Source organism: Momordica charantia, assembly GCF_013281855.1.
Source record: "Momordica charantia cultivar OHB3-1 chromosome 7 unlocalized genomic scaffold, Mcharantia_2.0 BLBB01000007.1, whole genome shotgun sequence".
NCBI classification, from domain to species: Eukaryota; Viridiplantae; Streptophyta; class Magnoliopsida; order Cucurbitales; family Cucurbitaceae; genus Momordica; species Momordica charantia.
Window position 1 is genome coordinate 1,467,501 of NW_028275165.1, and position 19,310 is coordinate 1,486,810.

At 35.5% G+C, this 19,310-nt stretch overlaps 3 protein-coding genes and 1 long non-coding RNA gene across 4 annotated transcripts in view; 3 read left to right on the forward strand and 1 right to left on the reverse strand.

The window, feature by feature from the left end:
* LOC148209988 (uncharacterized) overlaps window positions 1-1,786 on the forward strand; it is a 2,990-nt gene extending 1,204 nt beyond the window's left edge. Inside the window, exon 2 of the long non-coding RNA XR_015792221.1 lies at window positions 1,420-1,786. This is a non-coding gene — a long non-coding RNA (uncharacterized LOC148209988). The remainder of the gene's footprint in view (window positions 1-1,419) is intronic.
* Window positions 1,787-3,723: 1,937 nt separating this feature from the next.
* LOC111014657 (uncharacterized) lies at window positions 3,724-8,301 on the forward strand. Its single transcript, XM_088126510.1, has 2 exons — window positions 3,724-6,579; window positions 6,658-8,301. The coding sequence occupies exon 1, from the start codon at window positions 4,659-4,661 to the stop codon at window positions 5,637-5,639; it is 981 nt and encodes a 326-aa protein (XP_087982636.1). The 5' UTR covers window positions 3,724-4,658; the 3' UTR covers window positions 5,640-6,579; window positions 6,658-8,301.
* Window positions 8,302-8,912: 611 nt separating this feature from the next.
* On the forward strand, window positions 8,913-11,173 carry LOC148209989 (E3 ubiquitin-protein ligase RSL1-like). The gene is made up of 2 exons (XM_088126596.1): window positions 8,913-9,433; window positions 10,975-11,173. Exons 1-2 carry the CDS (start codon window positions 8,913-8,915, stop codon window positions 11,171-11,173), a joined length of 720 nt encoding a protein of 239 aa, XP_087982722.1.
* Window positions 11,174-12,782: 1,609 nt separating this feature from the next.
* LOC111014707 (Peroxidase superfamily protein) lies at window positions 12,783-15,899 on the reverse strand. The gene is made up of 4 exons (XM_022289510.2): window positions 15,600-15,899; window positions 15,306-15,485; window positions 14,463-14,622; window positions 12,783-13,450 (listed from the first exon to the last, which is right to left on the reverse strand). The coding sequence occupies exons 1-4, from the start codon at window positions 15,852-15,854 to the stop codon at window positions 13,032-13,034; spliced, it is 1,014 nt and encodes a 337-aa protein (XP_022145202.1). The 5' UTR covers window positions 15,855-15,899; the 3' UTR covers window positions 12,783-13,031.
* Between the last annotated feature and the right edge of the window lie 3,411 nt (window positions 15,900-19,310).

Sequence of the window (19,310 nt, forward strand, 5' to 3'; positions counted from 1 at the left end):
TATTGCCCCCACAATCTTAGAAAAAATTCACTCCACTTGCTCATCTTATAGGCATCTTTATGGAAAGTAGAGAATATGAGAAGATATAGGCCCTTCTTATCAATTGTAGGGTGTAGTGGTCCAAAATGGACTTGACTTTGCCTGCTTTTGTTTGGAGATGGAACTAGTAGAAGCCTACTTTATCGTCTATAATGGATGACTTGCTGTTGATAAGGGTTTTGGAGTCCTTTGGTCAAAACGGTTTAGATGTCTCAAACTTGGATGAGTTTAATAAAAAAATCCTTGGTATATTTCTAGTATGAATCTTGCAACGACCGCGGATGCTCTTGATTATGTTAAGGATAACGGTAGTTCTAGTATCCTCAAATATCTCAACAATAGTATGATATTGAACTAAAAAGGTCTCATACCAATGGAGATATAATTGTCCTCGCTTATACTGTGGATCATTCCCTTCCTCAGTTAATGTGAGACTTTCGTTTGCACTCTTTTTACATACCTAACAATCCTCCCCTCGATCAAAGCTCCATCGAACCTCCTCTCAAGTAGTTAACGGCACGAGAGCTTGCTCTTATCTAAGGCTCCAAGCACAACCATGAATCACATCATGACTACATCTTTCGAGGCTTGCCACTTCTTTGTTCGACACTCGAGGATTTCACTGACACAACTAGGCTTAGATCATGGCTCTGATGCCACTTGTTAAGGACAATGGTACTCCAAGTATGCTTTGGACATAGCCCTCACTGCTTTTCTTTCCGTTTTATCCAAAAAGGTCTCGAAAAAAATAATAAAATAGTAATAGTTGTATACCTATTAGTATTGCCCAAACCCAGTGGCATTCACAAGATTATTCCGATTACAAGTGAATTTCAATTGTTGTAGTGTTTATGACTATATGTTATATTAAAAATGGAGGTTGAAAAAATATATAATTTAAATATTTGCAATTAATACAAATAATTTAAAGTAATCTAGAATTTTTTTCTTTTTTTAGTACAACATGTAGGGATAGGGGATCGAACTCACAAAATGTTGGTTGGACAAGAGATATATGCCAATTACCGTTAAGCTATGCTCGTTTTGACTAATCTAAAACTTTTTAAAACCTTGTTATAAGTAAAATTAAAATATATATACCTGTTATTATTTTATAATAATATAATATTCTATCTGAAAATTTTGTCCATATATTTGAAAATTGGTTACAATTTAATCTCAAACCATTAATATGTAAAGCTAGGAGAGTTATTGTATGAGATCTACCTAATGCTAGATGCCGAGGCACATAATAGATCGAAGCCATACTATAATAAATAAAACATGTTGCTGATACTTTCTTCTCGGTTTCTTCTTCCATTTAGTCTTTGTAATTTAAAGTTTATAACAATTTAGTTCTTATGTTATTTTTTTTATTAGTGTAACTTGATAAAATGGAGGATACAATGCAATCCACATCAGTAGCCACATTCTCAATACAACCAGCAACAACTGCTCAATCATCAGCCACCTCAATGAATAATTAAATCAAACTTCCTTATATAGAAACTCTGTGATTTCTTATTTTAGCAGCTTTGATTGGTTACCTTATACAGCAGAGTTATATTTGAATATGTTATTCAAGCTCCCTATGGAAAGGATCACAATTCTACTGCTATTGTTTTACCCTCCTTTACTGTTGCAAATTTAACTTAGCTCAAGAAAGTGTACTGTCATACTGTATATTTACACATGTTTCTCCTTTATATATATATATATACAGTGAATAACAGAGCATTTGTTTTGCTATCTATTTTGTCATAAACAAATTGAGAGGCTTCAAGAAATCCTAGCCTAGTTTTGATCTAATCTTTTATAACTAATCTAGTGTGTATGATTACTATAGTCGGTTATATTGGTTATGTTAGTGGTATAAATATATTGCCCATGTATTCATACTCTAATATTGTTAAATTTGTTATAAATATATAGATTGTAAACCAAAAATATGTTTATTAATTAGAAATATTACATTATTACATGACAGAACTTGATACTTAATTTTAATAAGGTTTTTCACAATAATGACTAAATTGTTACAAATTTTGAAATATAGGGATTAAATCGTTACAAACTATGGACTAAATTGTTACTTGAGAGTATAAGGACGACCAAATGTGTCTTTTAACTTTGTTAATTTGTATTCAAGTTAGGATCCCACATTGAAAAGATAAGGAACAAGGTAAGTTGGCTACTCCTCTAATTACCAATTGACTTTGAAATTTAACCATATTTTAATATGGTATCAGAGTTAAAAGCTAAAACGAGCATCCAGCCTAAAAATGAAATCCTGCAATGATCAATGAGTCAAAAAGAGTATGTTAAGGATTTGACGTTGATTACTCCCCATCTAATATTAAATATGTCGACTTAGGATTAAAAAAAAATAATTACAATATTGATACAAAAATTTGAACATGTTATCCCTCTCCCTCCCTTTTCTCTCTGCTCCCCATTCTGTCCCTCTTCCCCCCTCCAAATTGATTATTTTTATTTGATGAAATGCCTAACTTCATTAGTTTTCTTCCAAGACCGAGTGAAAAAAATCTGAGTAAGTAGAGAGAGATACTCTCCCTCTACTGGGAACAACCGGAATGCCCCACCAGCGCCACCTGCCAAGATCATGCATCATAGAGCGAAAGGAATTCAAGCTGCAGACAGATAGAAGGGCAAACAGCAACCATGTCATCCTTTTTGAAATTGGACAATACAAATCTTTCTCAATGTTACTCAACTCGAACTCTCTCGGATGGTTGAATTCGTCATTTAGAACCCTTATTGTCACCCCCAGAACAAATAGGTTCTTCCAGGAACGTCGGTACAATGATTATTTCCTTTGGATTGAAAAAACATCGAATGGTAGAGGAGGCATCGCAGAAATCTACAGAGTTGATGAAAAAGGACGAAAATGTTGTATTATGATACCGGAGGGCTTTGAGAGAAGCGGTTGGAAAATTTTCCACAACATGGTTACACTCAGCGATGTGCGGCCTCAACAAACAAAGGGACAGTTCATCAAGAGGGAGAGGAGAGAAAAATCGATTTCTAATGATACTACATCTTCCACACGCTCTTATCTGGATGCCCTCTCTTCCCCTTCCAATTCGATTGACTAACAATCAGCCTGAGATTAAGCTTCACCAAACAACAACATAAATGGGTTAATCGAAGAAGACACTCCCATCGATTGGAACAACACCGTCATCCTCACGCGTCGTTGCTTCCACTACGACTGGGTCAAGATCTTAGACGCCCTAGAGGAAACTAATGAATCAGTGGCATCATGCAATCCTTTTCAGGCGGACAAAGCTATTTTACACATTTGTAATTCGGAACAGGCAAGTTTACTCTGGATGAACAAAGGCTGGGTTACGGTGGGTGCTTTCTATGTGAAATTTGAGAAATGGCAAGATGACTTACATGCCTCCCCCAGATTCATTTCGAGTTACGGGGGTTGGTTGAGATTTAGAGGTATCCCTCTGCATCTATGGAATAGCGACACCTTTAAGAAGATTGGTGAAGCTTGTGGAGGCTTCATTTCAGCAGGGGTTAATTCATTGCGAAAACTGGACATTATCGAAGCCTCTATTAAAGATCGGGATAATTTTCGTGGTTCCGTTCCAGCAACTATTGCCATTTCCGATGGGCAAGGCAAACAATACTTCATCTCCGCAGTTGCTCCGGCGAACGGAAAATGGCTGGTCGTCCAAAATCCATCGATACACGGGACCTTCACAAGAGAAGCAGCCGTACAGTTTGATGAATTTGACCCCAAGTCAGAGTGTTTCTACTTCCAAGGTAACACTGCTATTCCCTCCTCTGTCAACTCTCTAGACATCAACAGCTGAGCCACCCTATTGTTCCACTACCCCTGAACACTGACCCTATCACCAAATCAGTCACCTTGTCAGAAAAAGCCAATATCAGTAAACTCATCACAAAAGGAAAGGAGATCTGCAATGACATGTCAGAAACAAACCATTTTCCCCAACGAGCTAAAAAGGTCTCATTCCCTCTCCCAAAAGCTGTACTTTCCACTACAACCCAAACTCTGCCCCAAAGCCCACAAAGCCCAAACCAACCCAAGCCCAAATCATATCAACCAAGGCTACCTCCATAGAACAACCTCAACCCACCACCTCACAACCCCAAACCCACCTAAATGGGCCTTCACTAAGCTTAATCAACACAACCAATCTTCGACCCATAACCATTAACCAAACTGTAAGCCACTCCCCTGATTTTTATCTCACAGCTGATCTTGGGCCTCTCTTCCCATTGTCTGAAACTGCTTTATCCAACTCCGATACCCAGCAATCTAGCCCATCAACCACGCATCAAAACAAACACCGAAATTCTCCTCTTTCACAACCTGAGCATGTCCTTGAAGGCAATTTAGCAGCTTTGTTCGAAGAGCAAGCAGAGGGAAATATTTGCCAATCTGAAGGGGGACAGGAAACTTTTAAAAAACAGTTAAGTGAATGGTTGATCGAAAATGGCTTGTGCATAATGCCTATCGCCTCCAGCCAGCAAATCCAAAGGAGATTTACACAAGAAGATGACACCAACACGAGGCCAACCTCTATGTCATCTTCCTCAAGGGGCACAACTGGTTGCCCATGAATATTCTTGCCTGGAATGTGAGAGGGCTAGGCTCAGCCTCAAAGAGAGCCACCATAAAAGACACGATCACGTCTTTATGTCCTGATATTGTTATTCTTTCTGAAACAAAATCATCTTCTATCAACAACAAATTTATTAAATCTCTGTGGAGCTCCATTAGCATAGCTTGGGCTTCTCTCGATGCCTCAGGTGCTTCAGGCGGTATTATTCTCCTTTGGGATCAGCTCTCTACTTCGGCTGTTGAGGTTATCTGTGGGCACTTCTCTATATCTGTTCATTTTAAGTTGGCTGATAACTTCACATGGTGGCTTACAGGTGTCTACAGCCCTGTAAAACAAAAGAAGAGGAAACTTTTTTGGCAGGAGCTCTTTGACCTTAACGGGCTCTGTGGACCTATATGGCTTTTAGGAGAAGACTTCAATATATATAGATGGAGCCACGAAACTTCTTCAGCAAATCCTCCACAAACTGGTATGAACAAATTTAACCATTTTATTGATTTTGCAGGGCTTATAGACCCTTTTATGAACAATGGCCAATACACATGGTCGAACTTGAGACCTCACATAGTGCTCTCCAGAATCAATCGCTTCCTATACTCCAAAGGTTGGAGTGATAAGTTTTCTCATCATCACATTAAGAGGCTGCCTAGAGCTTGTTCTGATCACTACCCCATCCTATTGGAGCCGCCCAATCAACAATGGGGTCATTGCCCGTTCCGCTTGGAAAATCTATGGCTTCAAGACAAACATTTTCAGCAGCACATTGAAGCAATCTGGTCCTCTGGTTCGTCCGATGGTTATCTGGGGTATGCTTTAATTAAAAAGCTCAACACTTTAGCCCAAGATATTAAGCGATTGAGAAAGAATTTTGGACCAAATATCCCAAGAGAGAAAGCCAAAATTATGGAGAAAATTCTTTCAATTGATAAACAGGAAGAGACTGGCTTCATTGATAAAACAGATTGCCACCTTTGAGTAGCTCTAAAAAATGAGCTTAATTCTTTAAACCCGGAAGAAGCAAGACTTTGGAGCCAAAAATGCAAGAAAATTTGGCTTTTGGAAGGCGATGAGAATTCAGCTTTTTTCCATAAAGTTTGCACTGCTCGAAAAAGACGTAGTTTTATATTCGAGATTGTCGAACCAGGGGGAAGAAGTTTAGTAACTGATTCTTTGATAGAACAAGAGGCATTGAGGCATTTCAGAACTATATACCAAGGTTCAACAGAGTCAGGGTTTTTGGCATTTAATCTCGATTGGGCTCCCATCAGTACTGACCAATCTTCCTGGTTTGTTCGCCTATTTACAGAGGAGGAAATCTACAGTAGTATACAGAACTTGGGGAACAATAAAGCTCCGGGGCCTGACGGATTCACAATCGAATTTTTCAAAAAATTTTGGAACATTTTCAAACCATCCTTAAAGGAAGTGTTCCTTGATTTTTTTAGAACAGGTATAGTGAATCGTGTCCTTAACGAAAACTTCATCGCATTAATTCCAAAGGTCCCTAGTCCCAAAAGCATGACAGAGTTTCGGCCTATCAGTTTAACTACAAGTATATACAAGATACTTGCAAAAGTTCTCGCCGACCGTCTCAAAACAGTCCTCCCATCCACCATAGCTAGACAGCAGAGTGCTTTTGTTCAAGGTCGCCAAATTACTGACGCCATTCTAATGGCAAATGAAATGGTGGATTTATGGTGCTGCTCTCGCAAAAAAGGTGTTATAATCAAGCTGGACATCGAGAAAGCCTTTGACAAGATCAATTGGCAGTTCATATTAACAGTATTAAATCAGAAAAGATTTGGCGATCCCTGGATTTCTTGGATTCATGGGTGCATATCGTCTGTTTCTTATTCAGTATTGTTGAATGGGAAGCCGCGCGGTAAAATCCTTGCTTCCCGTGGCATACGCCAAGGTGATCCTCTTTCACCCTTCCTCTTTGTTTTGGCTATGGATTATCTGAGCCGTCTTCTAACAGAAGCTACTAAAAAAGGTCTTATTGAAGGATTTCAAATCGGACAGCAGGATTTCAATCTCTCACACTTGTTGTTTGCTGATGACATTCTACTTTTTACAAGCCCAAGTGTCGCGAAGCTACAGAATCTTCAAAGTCTCATAAAATCTTTTGAACTTGCTTCGGGTTTGAGCTTCAATCTCCACAAGTCATCCTTTTCTGGGATTAATATCACATCAGAAGAATTGGAGGCATTGGCTCTATCATGGCAAATTCCGGCTGCCCCCCTCCCAATCATTTATCTCGGCATGCCCTTAGGAGGTAATCCAAAATCGAACTCTTTTTGGCTTCCTATTATAGAGAGGATTACAGAAAATTTGAAAGCTGGAAATTTTCGTATGTATCAAAAAGGGGAAGATTAACTCTGATATAATCGGTATTGAGTAGCCTCCCAACTTATTATCTTTCAGTTTTTAGGGCTCCTAAAAAAGCTTGCAAAAGCATAGAAAGATTAATGCGAAATTTCCTTTGGGAGGGCTGTCAAAACGATAAAAGTCCTCACTTAGTACGTTGGGATCATGTTTCATTGCCTAAAGACTGTGGTGGCTTGGATATTGGCAATATTGAATACACCGGCTCTTCTTAGTAAATGGATTTGGCGTTTTCTCATTGAAAAAGACAGTCTCTGGGCTTCACTGATTACAGTTAAATACACAACAAGACCCTTCGAATTGTTGCCTTCACATAGCAAATATGGTAGCTCCAAATCTCCCTGGTATCATATTTTGAAATTAAAGGATATATTCTGCAACAATCTCATTTGGCAAATAGGCAGTGGCTGTGAGATTCTCTTTTGGCATCATAACTGGATTGGTAATGGCTCATTATGTCAACTTCTTCCTCGATTCTATGCTTTAACAAGTAGAAAAGATATGACAATCTATTAAGCTTGGGATATGGACTTTGGTTGTTGGAATTTCGCTCCTAGAAAACCGTTATTCGAGAGGGCACAAGCACAATGGTCTCTCTGATCCTCTACTTTTCCCGTTCCGACGAATTTACATGGGAAAGATTCTCCCAAATGGACTCTTTCCACTGATGGTCTTTTTTCAGTGAAGTCAATTAAAGGCTACCTTCGGCTCAGGATTATCTTTCATCCCCACCACCAGATCTTCTTCTCCACCTTATGGAATTTACTCATCCCAAAGAAGTGTAAATTTTTTCTTTGGTGTATTTTTCATCGAGCTCTAAACACACAGGACAAGCTTCAGAATCGTCTTCCACATATATACATCAGTCCCAGTTGGTGTCCACTATGCAAATCGGCATTTGAAACTTTGGACCATATTTTCCTTCATTGCCCTTTTACTGCAAGTTTATGGCATCGTCTCTTCTACATTTTTCAGATCCAAAGTGCGATTCCTTGCCAAGTGGATTTATTCATCACAGAAAACCTTAGCATTCCTTTCTCTAACCAGAAGTCTATATTATGGAGCAATGCTATAAGTGCTATTCTTTGGCATACTTGGTTAGAAAGAAATCACCGAACATTTACAGGTTTTTCATAGACTACAACCAACATTTGGGAGGACATTACAGTCACTGCTTCTCTTTGGTCTACAAAATCTAATATTTTTTGTACTTACGATACATCTACTATATCTCTTAATTGGAGTGCTTTTATATAGGTCTCTTTTTTTTTTTTTTTGTAAGTTTCTCACATACATCAATGAAGTCTCTTTTTCCAAAAAAAAAAAAAAAAGAAATATAAAATTTAAATTAATAATCGAGGACCTCATAAAAATTGTCATTTTTGAATTCTTATATGGTCATTCTTTCAATATTTAGTGATGGTATTTAGTGATGGTAAAGACTTATTCGAAAGAAATAAATTCAATACATAAAATGAATTAAACTGTGAAATTTAATAGAATAGAGACTAATTTAGAAAACAATTAAAAGATTAGGCTCCCTAATATTTAACCCAATTTTTTTTTTTTATTAAAAAAGAAGTGGCCTTTGATTAGATCCAAGTGAATTGAGGAGTTAGTTACATAGATAAACCAAATTCCAAAATACATAAAGGGAAAACCCTAGGGTTAAGTTTTTAGGGTTTCAAAATCTTGAAACCTATTTAACCCTAACTAACTAAAGAACATTCACATTTGAAACCAAAACAAACCATGGGCAACAAACTAAGCTCTATCAAAACCCCAAAAGCGGATCATAAAAAGGATGATGCCCAAATAATAATCTTTGATTGCCAATTATGCAATTCCCCAATCTCTCCCTCCATGAAATTCAACAACAACAATTGCCCTCACATCATCTGCAAAGACTGCATTGCCAAGCACATCAACTCAAAGCTAGAGATCAATGCCATTGAGATCACCTGCCCCGGCCCCGACTGCAAGACGGTTCTCGACCCGGTCTCCTTCCGTGGCATCATAGATGATAAGCCGTACGAGCGGTGGCTGGACCGCCTCTGCTACGCCGCCGTCTCTTGGCAGAAGAAGAGCTACTGCCCTTACAAGAACTGCCAGGCTTTGGTGATCGACGAGTGCTGCGGCGGCTCCCCCTCGTATGTGACGAGGGCGGCATGCCCGGCGTGCAAGAGATTGTTCTGCTTCTTGTGCCAGACGGCGTGGCACGAAGGCCGGCGGTGCAATGTGAGCAGACGGGACTTCATTAGTTTGAATGATATGTTGTTTATAGAAATGACTTTGGGAAAGAAGAAGAAGCTGTCATCGTGCCCTAAATGTCGGATGTATACCGAGCTTGTCCCGAACCTTGGATTTTGCATCGTCAAATGCAGGTATTTAATTATGTTTTTGTTTCTTGTTTCTCATCTAATTTAAATTAAGAGATTTGGTTTTCTTGTTTGTTTAATTCTTCAATGATTAATCTAGCAGGATCTGATTTTAGATGATGGGTACTAGATAGTTTAGATTTATTAGATTTAAACCAATTTCTTACTCTTCTCCTTTCTCTTTTCTGGGTTAATGGCAGTTTTTTTTCATGTATTGTTTCTAATTTATTATTATTATTATTATTTCTTTTTTAATTCATTAGTGTTTTGGTAGTCCATTTTTTGTTTCTCATCTGGCATTGAAACAACTACCGTTGTGGGTTCTTTGGAATACTAGAGAAATTGGGAAAATAGATACTTCCAAAACGAATTTTTTTGATGTGTCACATCTAATCCCACAAAATCAGCCTTTAATAATTTTTTTGAAAAAAATTTACCAAATTAACTTACTGAAAAATCTATCCCCACAAAATCAATTTTTTTTTTCAATTTTACAAAATATGAACATTTTAAAGTAAATATTATATTCTTCTACGAAAAATATGGGGTTGAGAAATATATGTAAGAAAATTTTAAGAGACCCATCCTTGTATATACATCATTTGCATAGAGACAACAAAATAATAGTACAAATAAAAATCCTGTTTTTCAAAATAGTTTTGGAACTACTCTATTTTCCCAATTTTTTTTAATCACTCTAATATTTAAAAAAAAAAATCGAATTTGCCTTTTAAAAAGCTAATCCTCAAAAACATATTTACGTTGATAAATATTTCTTAGACTTTTGACGAGGTATACCATTTCATTAGGACAAAACGACATACCAAAAAAAAGAGAGATGATTTTGATGACAAAGACGAGACTAAAAACTTGAAATCATCGATCCCAAATGTTCTAGAATCAAATCTTCAAATGAGTGGAAAAATATGAATGAATATATGATAGTTTTACTAGATTACCTTGATTAGTTTTATATAATCGATTGAACTCTATTTAAACCAACTACCATATCTGATATATGCAAATTATTTGACATAATGTAGTTTAAATGTTAATTTTAAAATCTAAGCAACTTAAAAAAAAACAAAAAAAAGCATAGAATTTGAAAACTAAGGTAAAACATAAACTTCTATCCTATCTACTTTAGCTTATATATTAGATGGACTATATTTAAACTAATTTGTATTCCATATCCCCTATCCATAATCCTTTCTTGTTATTTTTTATTTTATTTTTTTTATTACCCATGAGTTAGCGACGCTTGGGACTTTATGCCCCTATATATGGTACGTAATGGTCATTATTGCTTGAAGTTACGTCCCACCCATGTGGTTTGGATCCAAGACTTCGAAGTTATTCTTTAAGATCCCAAACCACTCAAGCTATCGTTTGGAGACGGTAATTATTTCTTGTTATAAAGTCTTGATTATGGGTAACATGTTGAGGTTGATACACGACTCGACCAAGTTTTCGAGGCGACGATGTAAATTTTGAATTTTTTTTCTTTTTTCTTTCTTTCTTTGAATGTGGTTTGATTTGGGAGACAGATGCAAGACAGTGTATTGCTTCCATTGCGGGACAGAGCGCACAAGGCTTAGCTGCGAGTGCAAAGAATTTGAGGAAGAGATTGACAAATACAATACTGCAACTGTTTGTAAACTTATGTTTCTTACATTTGCATTTGCTATAGGTTTGTATATTTGGGCCACTCGTTTCTCGGACGACTTATCGGATACTTATTTCTGAAATCGCGACGTCTTGCAGCGATTAAGAACAATTTCTAGAGGGATTTGAATTCAACTTAGATTGTTCCTCGGAGACTTTTGTTAAGTTTGAGATGACAATTGAATAAGAAATTATAGTTTAGAAGAGGAATTAATGGAATTTGTTCTCTTTTTTTCTAATAAGTAGTCTAGCTATATTCGTGCTTAGAGTCTAAAATAAATGTGCTCAATTTTTGAGAAAGGATAGATATATCATAATTACAAACGAGAGATTTTGTGGTGTTAGAATCTTGGAATCATCCGTGTGAATCTCGGGAAGTTGCGATTATTACACTCCACCCAAATGTTCCATAGAATTATCGAGACGAAAGCATAAAAACGCAAAGTCTATTGTAGTACGCCTAGTGCTGAAAGATCGGTGCGGTTAAGAGATCTTTACTCATTCCCTCGAGATTAGTAAAAAAGCTCTGTGTAAATTATTCCTTATAATCAAGTTGGAATCTCTTCACTTCGATCATATTAATTTGTTCGATCACTACTCTACTAATGCTGCTATACAGACCACAAGAACAAATGCTACTGAGCGGCTTTTAGTGGAGGAGGAGCACCCATAGTCCGCATGGGGCTCCCTCAAAAGGAACTACCTACCCCCGAAAGAATTAATGACGAAGTCAACTATCCCTCACTACAACATAGTTTCTACGACATTACATGGTAGTTGGTACTCTCGGAACGGTCCGGGCCTTCCTCTATTCGCTTTGCTCATAGCGGACCGGTATTGAACAAGTGAAAAACAAGGTTCGCCTCTTAAGCAAGTAGGCACGAGTTGCGGAGCCTAATCATCAAATAGGGCCGAGTTCAATTTCAAACTAAAACTCAAAACCAAGCTTGATAAAAACAAGACAGTGCTAGCTCCTAATACGATTTCAAGACATCCTCAATGGTGTGAGGCATTCGCATAATTAAAGAGGATTCAAAGGGAGTTCAAAGTTAAAATTGTGTTGTGACAAACTTGTAAGAGTTTTGACACTTTAGATTGAAAGAAAATAGTGAGTTCTTGTATAATTATAAAGGTGAAACGCCATCTATAATAATCGAGGTATGAGTGTAGTGTCCTGAATTTTAGAAACAAATTATTTTGCATATCTAATAGAAATGGTAAGTTAAATTTCATATTTTCATTTTAATACATTGATTTTATTATTTTTTTATTAAGTAGGAGTTGGAGTCGGCAGCCCTTTGGTTTTTATGCCTCTATATTTGCAGTAGTGATCAGGTCCGATTACCACAAACACAGGTCTCCACAAAATTGTAAGATCATCACTTGAGGGTCAAATCTGTGAGCTGAAACAGTCGGCTATTAACTGTTGGTTGGAGGTTCAAATCCTACTTGGGTCCTCGATCACTTAGCCGACCTAGTCTGCTCGAAGGAACACAACCCTGACCAAGCTTCCAAGTTCAACCCGATCTTTAAATGAAAAAGTATATAGCAGGATCTTGTATGTAACAAAGTCCATAATATCAAATCATTGTGAGGTACTTGGATACAAGTGTCATGTCATAGACAGGATAACAAGGTGGTGGTGTAGTTGAGTAGTTCAAACAAATATAAATATTCTCATTATCTTGCTTCCTTAAAGATTTTAAATGACAAATAATTTACATATGTACTAGAATTCTTATTGCTTATCCATTAACAGAATCACCAATACAAATGGAAATTTCAAAACTTAGAATTAGTATATGTATATTTTTTTTGTACTTCTTATTTTATATCATATTAGATGCTATAAAATCTTATTCATAAACCAAAGACAAACTTTTTTTTCTTCTTCTCAACAATACATTCTTTCTCCCCCCAAGAATTGGCAGTTGCTGGACTAGTTTCTCCGTCGGCAATCTCGCCGGATCTCGCCATCTTTTCCGGTCAAGACCTTGAAACTTCCCATCCTACTCATGGAGAGAGCAAAGGACTTCCGGAAGTCTTCAAATCCAGAACTCGGAGCGAACTCTTCGACGATTTCCTTTGTATCGTCACCGAAAAGAAGTTGTTGATCGATCCCGAGGACCGCTTTCTTCGACAGGATTCTTGAGTAGTAGAGACCAGTGAATTGATAGTCATTTCCAGATTTTGGAGTTAGGTTCACTGTTGGGTCTTGTTTTGATTTTTTTGGGCATTTCTTTTGAAGCTCTTTTAAGAAGGATTTGTTCATGCTTGGATCTGGTTTTCCTGTGCCATTGAAATTGTATAGCCTATCCATAATGTAATGACAGTGTGTTTTCCCCATTGAGTGTGCACCTGATGATCATTCACAATAAAAACAATATTGATCAAGATTCAATAATCCAATACAACTTTTATTTGTCCTTCCGAGATGGTAGCTCTTTTAGGTTCACCGATTTTGGCCTGATCACATTTTTAGATTGGATGCTCACTTGAACTTGTTAGACTCTAATACCATATTAATATTCATATAAGATTCTATCTCGAAACCAATTGACAAATGAGAGGAGGGTAGTCCGTGTATATTTGGGATCCTTAACCTGCTTCTCGAGATGGTAGCTCTTTTGAGCTACTAATCTTAACTGGATTTCATTTTTGAACTCTTATATCATACCAGATGATCATTGAAAAGATGAAGGATCTTAACATGCATGGACTATTCCTCTCAAAATCCAAAAAGCTCAAACGAGCATTTGGTCCAAAAATAGAATCCGGCCAAGATTGATGAGCCAAAAGAGCCACGATTTTGAGCGTGCATGTCAAGGATCCCACATTGAAAAGATAAGGGACTTATAATAGACATATACTACTTCTCTCCGAACCAATTTTGACAATAAATGGAATAGCTCATTTGTCTTATAAACCAATTTAAGAGGATATGTGGGATCCTTAATCAAGAAATTGGTTTATAATAGAAATTTTTAGTAAACAAGCACAAGCACAATGATATGTCAGAATGAATTTTAGATTGGAAATATGAGATGAAAGATAAGACACCTAACAAAAGTTTATAATAGACATGACTACATCTCTAGTTGCCAATTGGTTTTGAGATGGAATCCCATGAATATTAATATAATATCAGAGTTCAAAAAACTCAAATACGCATCCGTTTCAAAAATAGGATCAAACCAAAATCTATGAACCAAAAGAGCCAGATCTTGAGAGGCATGTTAAGGATCCCACGTAGTAGCTCATTTACTTTATAACCTTGTTAATGAGACATGTGGGATCTCCTTAACAAAGAGATTGTTAGAGCGTAAAATTAAAAACAAAATCATTATCGTACGAATTTTCGATAACTTACCTAGTAAGGTTGCCATGTCTAAAACATCGAGACCCTTCGATTGGAAATATGCTAGCCCTTGTTGCCATGATATAGATGGGGATGGAAAGTCCACTGCATCGACACTTGTTGTCAAACAGTCCCTTCTTCCTGTAAAAACTGGATAAGATGGTGCACCAGCCTGCATCGGATTCATTCACATGTCGATTTAGATATTAAATTAATTAACAACCAGATTTAAGGTAAATTTGATGTACCTTTTAATTTGAACACTTTTTTTGAAAAGATATTTTTTCTTAAAACATTTTTTATGAAAATGGTTTTAGTTAAAATACTTTTGTATTTGATTACATTTTCGTAAAAGTAATTTTAATTATGATAAACTCTTTTTAGGGTTCTATAAATGTCAAAATTACCGTATAGTGATTTTTAAATAATTTATGGTCAATTACTTTAAGATCACTTTTTTTTGGAGGATAAACTCTGAAATTATTTTAAACTAATTTTATAATGATTAAGTTATTGCTAGGAGGTTAATCCAAACATAATGATCTTCATGCATAGATTAGTAAGTAATGCCTAAAACGAAAAATTCTAAAGCGAGCTATGCTCATATTATTATACATTTTATAAAGTTTTAGAAATCTATTAGATACAATATTGAAAATTCGATAACCAAATTTATAATTTAACATTAAAAAAATCCTTATTTTAAAAATCTTTATCCGAGCATTTTTACAAGATTCGTTTGAAATAACTATTTTGCTATATGGATTATTCTACATCATTCTTAAATACTACTAATTAATATACGACTCAAAAGTAAATCGAAGCAAACATCGTCAAAGAAGAGATATGATTTACCAAATGGGCCGCATCTCTAGTGGCTAAGTTGAGAATGTCTGCACAAGAAACAACGCCGGGGCATCGATCTTCAAGCACAATTTTGATCTTGTCGATCACTTCAAACCCTCCAAGCCCTTGGTTTTGTGGCGCATTTTTCTCCGAGTTGGGACCGTCAAGAAGTATTGACCCATCACAACCCTGCAAAAACCCAATCAAAGCCAGAAACAACAAACAACAAACAAGAACGTAAACATCGACACAGTCCAAAATTATTAGATCGATTCGGGTGAACGAATAAAGATACAATATTACATTTTTTGAGAGGCAATCTGCAGAGAGCAAACGCAGGAACTTGGCAGTGATGCTTTTATCCTTTTGCCAAAACAACTGAACTTGGTGTTTGATGTAAGCCTCTGCGTCAGGGCAGGTGGTGTTGAGTTTGTAGTAATGCCATGAAAGCTTCAATGGCGATGGCAGTGTATTTTCTGCCTTCACCATGAACAAGCTCACCAATGCTATGCCCAAAATTGACACAAAAACAAATCCATGCCTTCTCTCTCTCCTCATCTTAATTTTTTTCTCTCTCTCTATCTTTGAAAATAAAAAATGATCCAATTCCAAATACCGATCAATTGGTTTGGCTTATTTATACACAATTGATTTTTCTTTTCTCTAATCGTTAGATTTTGGAGTACTCTATGCATTTTAAAGTTGAGTACTCTTCTCTAAGCAAGTTTAGAAGTACTCGTTGAGTTTAGAATTTTTGAAGTTAAGGACAACGGTACTTTAAGTATCTCAATAATTGTATGATATTGTCCGTTTTAGGAATAACTCTCGCAGCTTTGCTTTTGGTTTCACCCAAAAGACCTCATACCAATAGATAACTGTCATTCCTTTATGTACCATAAATCATTTTCTTCTCTAATTAATGTGAGACTTTGCACTCCTTAATTACAAACCCAACAGAAACACTTTTAAAAGAAGTATTAATTAAGGGTATGTTTGGTAAATCTCTCAAATAGAATTGCATGGCTCTAATAGCCCTAGATTGAAGAATGACATGACACAATGTTTTATTTATGTTTTGGAATAAATTGGAAATGAAATAAAAAACAATTTCCAAAATTTCTATACAATTTTGAGCATATCTCTAGAAATAAGAAACACAAATAGTTGTCAAATAGTTGTCAAATGTTTAGACTTCCTAATAAATTTGAAAACGAGAAACAAGAAATTGAAAATATTTAGGATTCGTTTGATAACATTTTCGCTTCTTGTTTCTCGTTTTCAATTTTCTTAAGAGATCTAAGCCTTTTGCAACTATATTTTTTGTTTCTCCCTTTTTGAGAACATTCTAAAAAATATATAGAAATTTTGGAAACAGTTAAAACAAATTTCTTCTTTCTTATTCTCATTTCCAACTTATTCCAAAACACAAATAAAAATATTGTTTTATTATACATGAATTCATGGATGTGAAGCCATGTAATTGATTTATCTTTACTGAAAATGAAGAAAAAAAAAACAAAAAGAAAAGGAACAAACGGGCCTTTATTTTTTACTCCTTAGACTTCCCTCGAAGAAAGTCAACACGTTTGTAGGAAGCAAAGCACATGGACTTCTCAAATCCAATCCTCCTTTGAGAGCTTCTAAAATCGATCTAAACTTTTGAAATTTAATGAGTGCAATTAATAATTTTGAGATCCAATACTTTAATTTATAATATATAGTTTTATTTAATTCCGTTGGAGATCCCAATAGTTTCTTTAATATACAAATCAGTACTTTCTTATGAATGCTTGCATCCTTCACATCATATATCTCTCCCATAAAACTAATTAAAGAGCTTAATTGTGATAATTGCGATACTCTATCTTGATGAGAGAAAATTACACTACCACGTGGAGGGTAAAGAAAGCTCCAGGTGGGCCAAGTCACACTCAAAGAGTCATCTTGAACAAATTCGACCTGTCATACTTAGTCGCAAGACGCTACGATACGTTCGACTAGATCCGAGCACATGCACCTGATACGTTCGACCTTTGGACCGACACATATAGCTGCCTGTCAAATAGCCCATCGAACCCTCAACCTATAAATAGAGAGTCTTACTCCAGCTGCATCAGGTATCAAATTCTATCTCGAACTCCCAATTAAGTTCGAACTTAAGTGATTTGAGGGTTGGAGTGTTAGCCTTTTTTGTGCAGGTCATTAATTCCTTGATCGAGCACTCAAGATATTCCACTTGTCATACCTTAACCATGTTCGACCTTATCCAATTTATTGTGTAAACACTATTTTCAAAGATAAAATGATATATAGATTATCTATTCTAAATCTAATTCGGCATGATCTTATCTTTTTACCTTTCTTTCCCAGAGGTGTTTTGTACAATGAGAATATGGTTTTATTTATATATCTAACATCTTTCTCGTTTTTTAACCAATATCTAACGATATTCCTCTGGAACTGAGAATAATATAGTCTCCCCATCAAATAGTTATTTGTCCATCCACTTTCATTGATATGAAGAGCTTGCTCTTATCCATAGTAATTCGTTGGTTAAAAGCCCAACTATACCTCGTACTTAATTGTGTGCGTGACACATAAATAAAGGTACACATGAATGAATTAATATCACATATAGAACGAGAATGACTCTAAAAGTTATTACATGTTGGAAACAACATATTTAAGAACGATTTTAAAGAATGGTATAGATTTCTACCTATACTATCAATTGCACCTTCTTTTTTCGCGTATGCAATTATTATTTGAGTTCAATATCTTAAATTCCTTAAAAACCAAGCTTTTTTTAGGGGAAAAAAAAAATCAAATCTTGAGGATGTAATTATAAAATTTTGATTGAAAAGAAATCATAATTATACTACACATTTATGAGCAAGTTGTAGCTTATCTGTCGGCATGAAAAAATGGTGCAAGTTGACCATGCAGCTGCCTCGCTGTTTCAACAATTCTCTCTCTCTCCAGTATTCTTTTAAAATATATTAACTAAACAGAATTATTTGATCTTTGTTTTCAAAGCTACCGAATCTAATCAACATCTTTTTTTTCTTTTTCGTTTTTTTTTACGTAAGTGTCCAGATCAGTTTACGCCACCTCGACTAATCTAGTAACCACTTGATCCGGAAAATACATAGGAATTACTAATTTCTAAGGTAGATTTGAATTTATCCTCTCTTAATTAACACTAGTTCAATTAATGAACCTTCTTAAAGTTTCAAGGCAACTCAAGACACTTTAGATTAAAAAAAAACAAACTTTTTTTTTGTAAGTCATTTAATTACATAAAAATTTAAAAACTTCTTAACAAAAATAGAGAATTATTTTGAAAAAAAAAAAAAGAAGAAAAGTTTTTAGACAAGCCGTTTGTCATGAAGCCCAATACTTGAGTTATTAATATCATATACAAAATCATCACTTAATCCAATAACTTAAATTGATGTTAGGTTAAAATATATTTGATATTTTCATTATACATTATCATCACCCTCTCATATAAGCATTAAATTCATAGAATGAATGGGAATGATTGTGTTGTAGGACATATATTTTAATCCGTACATTATATTATTTAAGGTCAAATTACTTATAGTTTTGAATTATATTTAAGTTATAAATCTTTCTCAAAGTATTTGCTAATTAGTTGGCCACAACTATTAGTTTTAAAAAGCAAGAAAACAAATGCATGGGCTCTTTTGCTTCTCTTTAGGGCAACCGTGTTCATTTTTCAGCCAACCCTACAACCTTTAAAAATTTTATATAATGTTGTCTATTAATTAAGCATTGAGCATTAATTTCTACGTCTTTTTCTTTCTTTCCTCTTTTCTCGTTGGTATATAATATTATTAATATGTCATTGATGTCAATGTAATGATGTGACACATCGAAAGTAGAGGAGAGGTACGTGAATGAATAGACACCACACATCCGAATGAGAGTGATATTGAGATTAGGCAAGTACTTTTTTTTTTTTTTTGACAACATGCAAGTACGATAATT

Excerpts from the sequence above, each read along its gene's own strand:
- LOC111014657 (XM_088126510.1), top strand. The coding sequence starts at position 4,659 with ATGAATATTCTTGCCTGGAATGTGAGAGGGCTAGGCTCAGCCTCAAAG.
- LOC148209989 (XM_088126596.1), top strand. The coding sequence starts at position 8,913 with ATGAAATTCAACAACAACAATTGCCCTCACATCATCTGCAAAGACTGC. Across the intron at positions 9,434-10,974 it reads TTTTGCATCGTCAAATGCAG|ATGCAAGACAGTGTATTGCT; the intron begins GTATTTAATTAT and ends TTTGGGAGACAG.
- LOC111014707 (XM_022289510.2), bottom strand. The coding sequence starts at position 15,854 with ATGAGGAGAGAGAGAAGGCATGGATTTGTTTTTGTGTCAATTTTGGGC. Across the intron at positions 15,486-15,599 it reads CAGATTGCCTCTCAAAAAAT|GGTTGTGATGGGTCAATACT; the intron begins GTAATATTGTAT and ends GGGTTTTTGCAG. Across the intron at positions 14,623-15,305 it reads CTAGAGATGCGGCCCATTTG|GCTGGTGCACCATCTTATCC; the intron begins GTAAATCATATC and ends AATCCGATGCAG.